The 9,352-nt window shown below is 35.8% G+C and overlaps 2 protein-coding genes across 4 annotated transcripts; one reads left to right on the plus strand and one right to left on the minus strand.

Annotated features, from left to right (window-relative positions):
* Positions 1-90: 90 nt before the first annotated feature.
* On the minus strand, positions 91-4,102 carry LOC106172012 (UPAR/Ly6 domain-containing protein crim). 3 transcript variants are annotated; one of them, XM_013552586.2, is made up of 3 exons: positions 3,920-4,102; positions 2,416-2,559; positions 91-1,671 (listed from the first exon to the last, which is right to left on the minus strand). In XM_013552586.2, exons 1-3 carry the CDS (start codon positions 3,972-3,974, stop codon positions 1,388-1,390), a joined length of 483 nt encoding a protein of 160 aa, XP_013408040.1. In that variant the 5' UTR covers positions 3,975-4,102; the 3' UTR covers positions 91-1,387. The 3 variants fall into 3 exon arrangements, with proteins under 3 accessions (XP_013408040.1, XP_013408041.1, XP_023932146.1); XM_013552587.3 differs by lacking the exon at positions 2,416-2,559 and adding an exon at positions 2,219-2,356 and having other exon boundaries at positions 3,920-4,092; XM_024076378.2 differs by having other exon boundaries at positions 2,416-2,556; positions 3,920-4,079.
* LOC106167209 (uncharacterized) lies at positions 4,101-8,178 on the plus strand. The gene is made up of 6 exons (XM_086998816.1): positions 4,101-4,923; positions 5,426-5,604; positions 5,758-5,896; positions 6,476-6,628; positions 6,880-7,354; positions 7,498-8,178. The coding sequence occupies exons 1-6, from the start codon at positions 4,783-4,785 to the stop codon at positions 7,554-7,556; spliced, it is 1,146 nt and encodes a 381-aa protein (XP_086854942.1). The 5' UTR covers positions 4,101-4,782; the 3' UTR covers positions 7,557-8,178.
* The last annotated feature ends 1,174 nt before the right edge of the window (positions 8,179-9,352 follow it).

Here is a 9,352-nt window from a genome sequence, read left to right on the forward strand (position 1 = left end):
TTTAAGCAATTCATGTGCCGTATTTAATCTGGAAGTGTAACATTTTTCAGGAGTGGAGAATGCTCCATAAGAGAGACAAAAGTCAACATATACCTTAAAAATTTACTCCTTTTATTTTTCTTTCCTTTGTTTAAAGAAAAGGAATTAGAAACAAATCTAATAAAACAGAAAAGATTTCCCTGAACTATATAAACTATAAATGCTTCTATGTACAGATCGTAATAATTATTATAGTCAATGTCCAATGTTATTAACTAAAAGCTCTTATGTAGTAAGGCTATCCTTTAATCTAATGTATAAACATGAAAACTTGCATAATTTAATGGATAACTCTGGAGTAAGCCATTTTATCAATGTCAAGTCATGTCAAGTCACGTGAAATGATAAAAAAAGCAGAATTGGTCCTATAAATTTCTCTTCAAGTTCACACACAAAAAAAAAATACAATGGGTCACTGCAGAGCTATCATGCTGTCGTGCCCTCCATTTGGAGACTTCAAAGATTATTGCTATTTACATTTTAAAAACTTTACAAAGCACATTTAAAGCATATAGGTACATGCTTGAAGAGCACATGGGACTTGAGTGCCTCTTAATATTTACATGTACAGACTGGGTACTTCTAAAGAGCTGCATTCTCTTTGCACAGATTAACACTTTGTTGAACAAAAACAGGTTTGCTTGGTCTTCAATATACAAAATGTTTATATGTACACATATACTGAACCCATGCATGTACAAAAGCCCCCAAAAGGCCATAATTTTATACATGCTCACACAAGTAAAGCTGCATTACATTTGTGTAAATATACCTGTTATATATTCAAGGGCCATTTTGCTCTGAAAAGAGTGCACACCTACTCCTACAGTTCATCATAAAAAAAAACAAATTTGACACAGTTCATTGTGCTAATAGATTTATCCTGGCATAACAAAAAGTTATTAAATTCGGTGAGAATCATGTTAGTTTGGAATGTGTTAATTCGTTTCCTATTTGGGCATATCTTGGAATGCCAGCTGCTCAGTTGAAATGCAGTATTAGACATGGTTGCCATCTTCAATTCAATGTATCAAACACATCAAGAAAATGTGCTAGGTGTTACATGCAACAGAAAGGCATCACTGTTTAAAGGCAGAGTAAAAAAATCTGGGCTTTCTTCAGTACATAAAATGGAATGGTTAAATCAAATTTGCCCAAATAAAACAAAAACATTTTTATTTAAAACAGTTTTGTTATAAAACTTGTAATAAAAACAGCTGTCATTTATAATGGAATGACAATGTGATCTGGCTGGTTTGAAGATAATATTTTTTTCGTCTTTTTGATAAATCAAGCCCAGAAAACAACTCATTTATACAAAAAAAGGAAACCAAACAAAGTCCATGCTTCAGTGAAGCAACCTTAACAGGCAGGCTACAGATAAAAACAATGGCACCAATAATGTCAATTTTGAAACTGCCAGATTTCCGGCATGGTTACAACCATTCCAGTCATCACAAAAACAGTATGTACGCTGGGAGTCTTGTGTTTGTGATCCGGGATACACGGCGGAACTGGCAGAGCCACGCCCAGGAAGGCAGTAGTTATGTCTCCGATTGGTTGGCATGTCTTCCCGGTATATGGTGTTTTTCATCAGCTGGTTTAAGCAGCCTCTGGTTATTTGTTCTTGGCCTAAAATAATGAAAAGAAATAAAACAAATATATAAGTAAGAATTTAAGGTTTGTTGCAACACTTGAAAACAACCAGTGTTTCATGCAAAATCAAGTGTAATACATTCACTGCCTTACACAGGGAAATCATCAGAAAATCAAGACTTGGTGTATTGTGCCTTGAAAAAAACACATTACAGTTACACTCTGTACATTTACAACACAGATTAGCAAAATTTAAGCACGACTCCACATTTCACAAAAGATTATATAATCAATAATAAATTGTTGCTTCAAGCACACAAAAGCCTGACAAGTACTGTACACAAGACTATATATATGTGTGCATGTGCAAAGGATATGATCATAAAAGACAACATATAAAATTGAAAACCATGCAAATGGTACAATTAGTACATTGCACATATATCATTCAGGATCTCAGCACACTGCAGGGAGTCCACACTGAAAATGCAGGTTGCAAATGCATGTTTTTTTTTCTTTTTGTGGGGAGGGGGGGGGGGTGTGTGTTTTGGCCAACTCCCCATGGGCAGTACCTTGTACCTACCCCTGATATTGTCATAGATCTTAACACACATTGTATCGGCCCCGCATTCCCACCACTTCTGGAGATAGATGTCCAGCTTGTCATCACAACCTGGGGTGGTACTTTGACAAGAATAACAGTAGCGGACCGCAGCTTCGGCTAGAAGTAAAACAAATTAATGTGGAGATTAAGCGCTAGCCAGCTACGGGTAAACTCACCGTTGACTACTTGGTAAACTTTCACACACATTGTCTGTTCTCCGCATTCGACCCATCGCTGGACCCACTCGCTGAGAACATTCCCACACCCTGGCTGGTTTGATGTACATGAATAACAGTATGACGGGGGTATGGCATCTGCTGCTAAAAAAAGCAAAACATTGGCTGCTAGGCTACTGCACTGAAATCTGGGTTAGCAATCAAGATTGTACGTTATATACTCTACTTCATTGAAGTGCCACAACACCAACTCAAAATGCTTGACAGAGTTCTAAAAGAGGTGCAACATGCAAAATTGTGAGATGACTAAGAAGTCTTTTTTTTTTAATACAAGAAGATTGCTTGACACAAGTAATAAAATTGTAATACAAATCCTTGCAAAAGGCATGCAAAAACATTCAATATTATTTTTTCAGATTCTTATCAAAGCATTTGGTTAGAAATATTGTAATCAAATACTGAACCTTGTTAAAATAATAATTGTTTTCTAGTTAAGCCAAAGATCAGTAAAAAAAGCTTTTCATATTATATTTGTGAGCCCAAAACATGCAGACTGTATTCTGGTATATTTCAAGCAAGCTTGATCTAAATTCATAATACCTAGTTGATTTAATTATGCAGCAAAGAGAAATTGTGTACATTATATTTATTTTGTGAAAAGAAAAAAGGTGCATTCTCATAAAAAAGAATTATATGAAAGTGTTAGCCGAGAGCTAAATGTGCAAAAGGGGGCCGTAGCAATAGTCCGAAGGTTCAATAGTCCGAAGGTTCATTGGTCCGAATATTCACTATAGAACCTTCGGACCAAAAAATCGATGAAAATGTTACCACTTTTCGGACCAATGAACATTCGGACTATCGAGACGCCCCCGAGCTAAAAATGTGTTAAATGTTATTCAGCCATCGACATAAAATCCTTCCACTGCAACCATGCCGTATCAGTTAGTAAACGATCTACTGAAAACAGTTCAAAATGGTAAAATTTTGTTTGCAAATATATTTATATAAATAAAGCAATTATTAATGCTGTAAAAATCGAAATTAGTGAGTTAATAAATAATATCAAACGTATTTCAAAATAATGAAGAAAAAATGATAAATAATTATAAATGAGAGCAAGTATGCTGAACACGTACATATATAAGAGAAATTCTTTAAGATACAAAGCAATAATTACGCAGTTTAAAATAGTGGGAGGTCATATACACAAAAGTTACTCGCCCACTCAAAAAACAATTAATTAAGGACACAAAAGCGGAATCCCTTTACCATTATTTAGTCATACGATAAATATACACAACGGTAGTTGCATTTAGTGGCATATAACTTGAGTAATAAATTAACGTGAACGTTCTTAAACGTTCAAGCTTGAGTTTCATAAACAACCGATTTTCAAGATGGCGGCAACTTAACGATCATTCCTAACAGGTGAGGCATTTTGAACACAGGTAAGTCATTTTGAAAACCCTGTCAAATAAAGAATTTTAAATGCACCAAAACTTACCTTGAAATATATACAAAATAAAAACTAGTATTACGGATGCAGAAAAAGACTCCATCTTCCCTTATTCTGCAAAAAACTACTCAAATTCTTAACAGGGTCATAAGACAGGTATGTGTGTCATCTCGTTCAAGGTAAAAGTAGGTCATGACTCATGCATATTTAAGTACTGGTTTGTTCTCCGTGTAGCGGACACGAGTTTTAAAAGTCAGGAATGTGAGTCGCGTAAACTGCACGACAGTAGATTACTAGTACGAATCATGCTAGCAGTACTAAGTATTCTCTCATATTATCCAGCAAATGAGTGTTATTGATATATGTAAATAACAGATTGTGGGGTAATCTTGTTATATGTTTTGGTGGTATATTTCCAGTTATATATGCATTACCTGTATAAATGAATTGATGAAATATAGGCCTAATAAAACTATATACAGTAAAAAATGAAAATGTAGTATTCGTATATAGTCGTGAATGTTTACATTTCATCCTTAAAAATCCTTGAAATTCCATTCAATTGTGTTGCACTAGGCTGCATCAATGAATATATCGTTTTTTCAGTATATTTTAGGCCTATTTTAATACGGTTTCGAAATTAAAAAAATTTTGACATTCAAAAATCAACAGAAGATTTTCTGAAAAAAAAATAATAACAACAACAACAACAAAGGAATCTTGGCGACACGACGTGATGCAACAATTAAAATTTCATTATGTTGTTGAGACGTTTTTTAAAAAACACCATGGAAACGTCGCATGCGCAGAAAACAATTAAATCTGAATAGACAGATACCGAGTTGCGATGGCGCGACACTCAAGCTGTCAGTGACTAGTGTTTATTTAGTTTGCGTATATTTAAATATAAAATGTCGTGTTTTGAACCTCTTACAAATCGGTTCACAAATGCTATTAGGATTGCAAGAGGGCGTGTTGGCCATGCATATCAATATGTGCGACAACGTCTTAGAAGAAGGCGCCCCCGTGTTGGTGTAGATCCACAAGGAACAGTAAGTAAAACCGCTCTTGTTTTTGATGATGGAAGTGAGTTCTGTCTTTGGTTCCTCTTTCAGGTCAACTTTTTCATTCCGTTCCTTCCATTTGTTCTGCTTTTAATGTTTGCAGAATTGCTTTTGTTTAGGATCGTGTGAGAAGCCTATACGTTGCACATGTGCACGTACACACACTTCCTCTAGTGTTAATTTGTATATACTCTGATTCTATGTGTGAATACACAATTTAAGATAGAAATAGTAATTGGTTCAGTTGGTAAACTCAAATACTTTCTTTGCCCCTTAATTCAATAGTCTGCATAATTTGTCTTGCCTAAAATGATATACTTTCTGAGCTCCATTGCTCGATCATATTGTGATGGCGAAATAAAATAAACATTTAACAAATTTAATTGTACAAATCAAGCTCTGAATAAAGTCTGTCAATCGAGATCAAGCTTATAAAATATCAAAATTTATATGATACGTGTACAACGTTACATAATAATTCTGCATTCAGCCACCTCCAGTCCGCCCCCAGCAAGGCCGACTGTCAAAATTCAAGGACGAGTTGTCCAACAAGAGGACACTTAAAAAAGCTGGACTGCAGACTGTGGGAAAACCACAGGAAGGAGCATCTGGGACAGCGTGGGAGCTTGTGGATAAAGATGCCAGGCCAAAAACTGCTATGCCAAAAAGGTAACGTAAAAAACACAGTTTTCTGACATCATTTTCTCTCTCTCTCTCTCTCTCTCTCTCTGAATGATAGTCAATTTTGTCTGCAAGTTTTATTCTCAACTTGTACTTTTCTACAAATAATCTCAGTCCATTCCCCGTTTTCCTCTCTTTAAGACTAGCTAGACCAACCACTGCAATGCGAAAAGATGCAGAGGAACTGAAGAAAAGGGAGGAAGCCGCTATCGAACGCCGCAGAGAATCAATGGTTCAACATGCGGCTGCAATAAGAAGAAAGCTAGGCAAAGCTGCTGATGTGATTAGTTTTTTTTTCATGAACTAAAATTCACTCATTTGATTATGCCGATTAAATTGAAGAGATGCATTTAAAGGGATAATAACTCTTCGTTATGGCCAAAAAATTAATTTTCCTGGAGTAAACAACAATTTTCCCAAATTTACCAATGGTTAATGAATCCATTTTTACATTCAAAGTTAGTCCCTGATTTTTTTCTAAAAAGTTTGGTTTTTTGTTAAAATCTCTTAAGAGATTATAACAGAGTGCAGCCATCAGTGGAAGTCACGTGATCTGAAGACAAGCTCAGATATCAGAATAATAGCTTTAACTGCTGTTTTTGTGGTAAAACAGAATATATTATATTTATATGAGTTGTTCACAATGTTTTTATTGTGAAATAAAGATATCATACAAAGAGTTATTATCCCTTTAAGCACTTATTACTACGTCCCCTTTACGGTACTTTATTTTATACTCTATTTTCAAAACTATACATAGGTAAATGAGAGACAGACTACAATTAAAATGTCTTTGTGTGATTAGCAATTACAATTGAAAATTAAATAGAAAACAGGCTGACTTATTTTCTTATCTAAGGTCCCTCGTGTGAAAGCGGTGCGCATCGCAACCAGGCAAGAAGCTGCCTTAGAGGCGTACAACAAGAAACATGAGAATGCCGCTAGGCGGCACCAGGAGCTCTCTGATAAGAACAAGGAGGCTCTGGCTAAAAAGGACATGAAAAGACAACAGGTAAACAACCTCACATGTTTTTTTCCTCATTTTTAATAATGCCTTTTGGGGTTTTATACAATTTGAAGCCTTCAAACCTAAGGTGTTTAAAGTGCAATATGTATAGATGTAGAATATTTCAGAAACAGGGATTCGTTTAAACGTATGGGTGTAAGGTGTTAGTTAAAATGTTACTATCCTCAGCAGTAGAAAGGAAGCTTAACTCGACTTAGGAAAAAGAACATTCCTAAATGTGGCACCATTTTTCCCAGATCCTCCAAAGAAAGTCAGATAAAGAAAACGCCGCTGCCAAACCAGTTTCCTCTACTGATGATGATGATGATGATGATGATGAAGATGATGAAGATGAAGGACCACTGGGAACGCCAGCCATTCTGAAACCTGCCTTTGTCCCCTTTCAAGGCGAGCAATACAGCTCTGACGAGGATGAAGCTGTTCCTTCTCCAGCCTCTCGCCAGGGGTGTGGCACCCTGCCATACCAGGGTGCATTGGCCGTGCCTCCCCCAAGGAGAAATCTCCCAGCACGTCTCCCACGCCTAGAACACGTACGCTGTTCTACTTCCGCAGCTTCACTGACAACTGTGGTCACTAGCAGCCAGAATAGTGGCATTGATTACCCTTGGGGTCTGAGCGACCTCCTGCCAACAGACCAACCAGAAGCACGCATTATTCACGTGCGCCAGAGCTCCAACTGTGCGGATGCTGAAGCAGATTACAACACCCATGGTAAGAATCTAGAGACAGAAAACAAACAAGTTATTTTTCTAGAGTTACACTTATTTTAAAATCGTGAAAGCTTGGAGAATGAAGTTCTGAAAAGTGTTTCTGATTAATCCTTACAGTTACTTACTTTTTCTATCAATTTACAGCTGCCGACAGTGCCGGAAGAAATGGGAGCTTCCTTGATGACACCATGCCACGCCCCTAAAGTTGCTGCCGTGAGAGGGTGCAGCAGTGTCTGGGATGAACAAACACCTATTAAGACCTACAGTGATCAATTACCCCAGAGAAAGCGCATGGGCACATATAAAAATATTTGGACAATTTTTTAGTTGATGTGCATAGTATTTCCATTGATACAATTCATTGTTAAATTCTATTTTAATTCTATTTATTTATGTATTTATTTATTATTTTTTATCAAGGGGTTCACAATTGCTATTTGCTATATTTAAGGGGTATTTTTTTCGTTTTAATTATTTTTATCGGGTTGTGGGGTGGTAGAACGAAATTTGCAGAATTGGAAACGATCCCCTGGCACACCGTAAGAAGTTGTAAGATCGTGAGTCCCTGGCGTGGATGAAATATGCCCGTAAACTCACCAACTGCACATCTGAGCCTGTCACATCAAAATTTCGAGGGAGTGTTTTTTTTAATCTTGTTTTGTTTTTGTTTTTTTTATATATAATTAGGACCAGATAGTTTTAATCAGCGAAAAAAAGTCCTTGTTGTTACATGTATATAATTAATATTTTGCTGTGAACATATTTAAATTAATTACAAAAAACACTAATAAAAATATGTCTTTCTTGAATAAGAAACCTTTTAGTTCGGGTGTATTTTGTTTTAACAAGTTAAAAACTTAACAACAATGTAACATAAATGGAAGTCCAATGTTTGCCTTGTGTTAACCATCTACAGGACGAGTTATACAACATACATGTATGTTGAAAATCAGGAACTGTTGAAAAGGTCAGAGATTTCGTGCTTTGGCGTACAGAAAATAAGAATAAGAATTAACAGGATATGTCAATATCAAATTAAAGACAAATTGAACTCTGTGATATTTGCCATGCATTTTAAGACGTGTTCTTTCAGGTTATCCTTATCCGTAACCATATTTCGGTGTCTTTAATAATACTTTTTTCTCCTTATTATATGAACGCGTCGTACTGCTTGATAAATGTACCGGCGTGTGCGTGCGGTGCACCTTCTTATGACCATTTAAACGGTCATTTAAACGAGTTATAATTGATGTATTTGGTAAAATCAAAAAATTACTGAAAAGTTGACAATGCCCAGGGTATATTATGTGTCTCCAAGGAAGGTATCTATAATAATGACCACTTTCATCCAGTCGATGATAAAGAATAATCTGTTATGGCCAAACATGGCCCGCTCGAATGTGATTGCAATGGCCTTTCTCAACTGATGCAATCAACCTGTCTCATAAAGAACTATCTAATTTTATATGTGCAATGTATGTTATGTATGTTTTCTGTGTTACAAGCGCTCTTTCACGTTGGGATAACCGTACATTTTATAAAGGGACTTTGTGACTAGGTGAAAGTAAAAATGTAAATAGATGGATAGGATATACAATAAAAAGAAAGAAGACAAAATTGTAGTGTCTACAGTGGAATAGGAAAGGAAAAATACATAATAGCCAAGTTATTGAAATCCGCTTCTAGGGCTGTTTACATTTATTTGACTCACGGTCCGAGTGAGATAGATGGGGGAGAAACAAATCACTATGATCTCGGAAGAAGCAGATAATGATCAAGCATTTACACTCGCTTAGTAGCGTTACCACAAGAATGCAACACTTTGCAGTTATACATTTTTTTCATTATAAGCCACCACTACAAAAAAAAAAGAGAAAACTAATGAAAGCATTAGAAAATTAACAAGAAATGGTGAATAAAATCATAAAGTCATCGAACTTGTTAGCCGTATCAATCCCATATCAGTATTCTAATGCAAATTGATTATGGACAACAAGCT

The sequence above is a fragment of the Lingula anatina genome, chromosome 1, assembly GCF_051362555.1.
Source record: "Lingula anatina isolate TDL-2025a chromosome 1, LinAna3.0, whole genome shotgun sequence".
In the NCBI taxonomy this organism is placed as follows: Eukaryota; Metazoa; Brachiopoda; class Lingulata; order Lingulida; family Lingulidae; genus Lingula; species Lingula anatina.

Coding starts and splice junctions, on each gene's coding strand:
- LOC106172012 (XM_013552586.2), bottom strand. CDS start 3,974: ATGGAGTCTTTTTCTGCATCCGTAATACTAGTTTTTATTTTGTATATA. Junction 2,560..3,919: donor TATTTTGTATATATTTCAAG/GTAAGTTTTGGT, acceptor TGCTTTTTTTAG/CAGCAGATGCCATACCCCCG. Junction 1,672..2,415: donor AGTTTACCAAGTAGTCAACG/GTGAGTTTACCC, acceptor TCATTATTTTAG/GCCAAGAACAAATAACCAGA.
- LOC106167209 (XM_086998816.1), top strand. CDS start 4,783: ATGTCGTGTTTTGAACCTCTTACAAATCGGTTCACAAATGCTATTAGG. Junction 4,924..5,425: donor GTGTAGATCCACAAGGAACA/GTAAGTAAAACC, acceptor TTCTGCATTCAG/CCACCTCCAGTCCGCCCCCA. Junction 6,629..6,879: donor AGGACATGAAAAGACAACAG/GTAAACAACCTC, acceptor CATTTTTCCCAG/ATCCTCCAAAGAAAGTCAGA.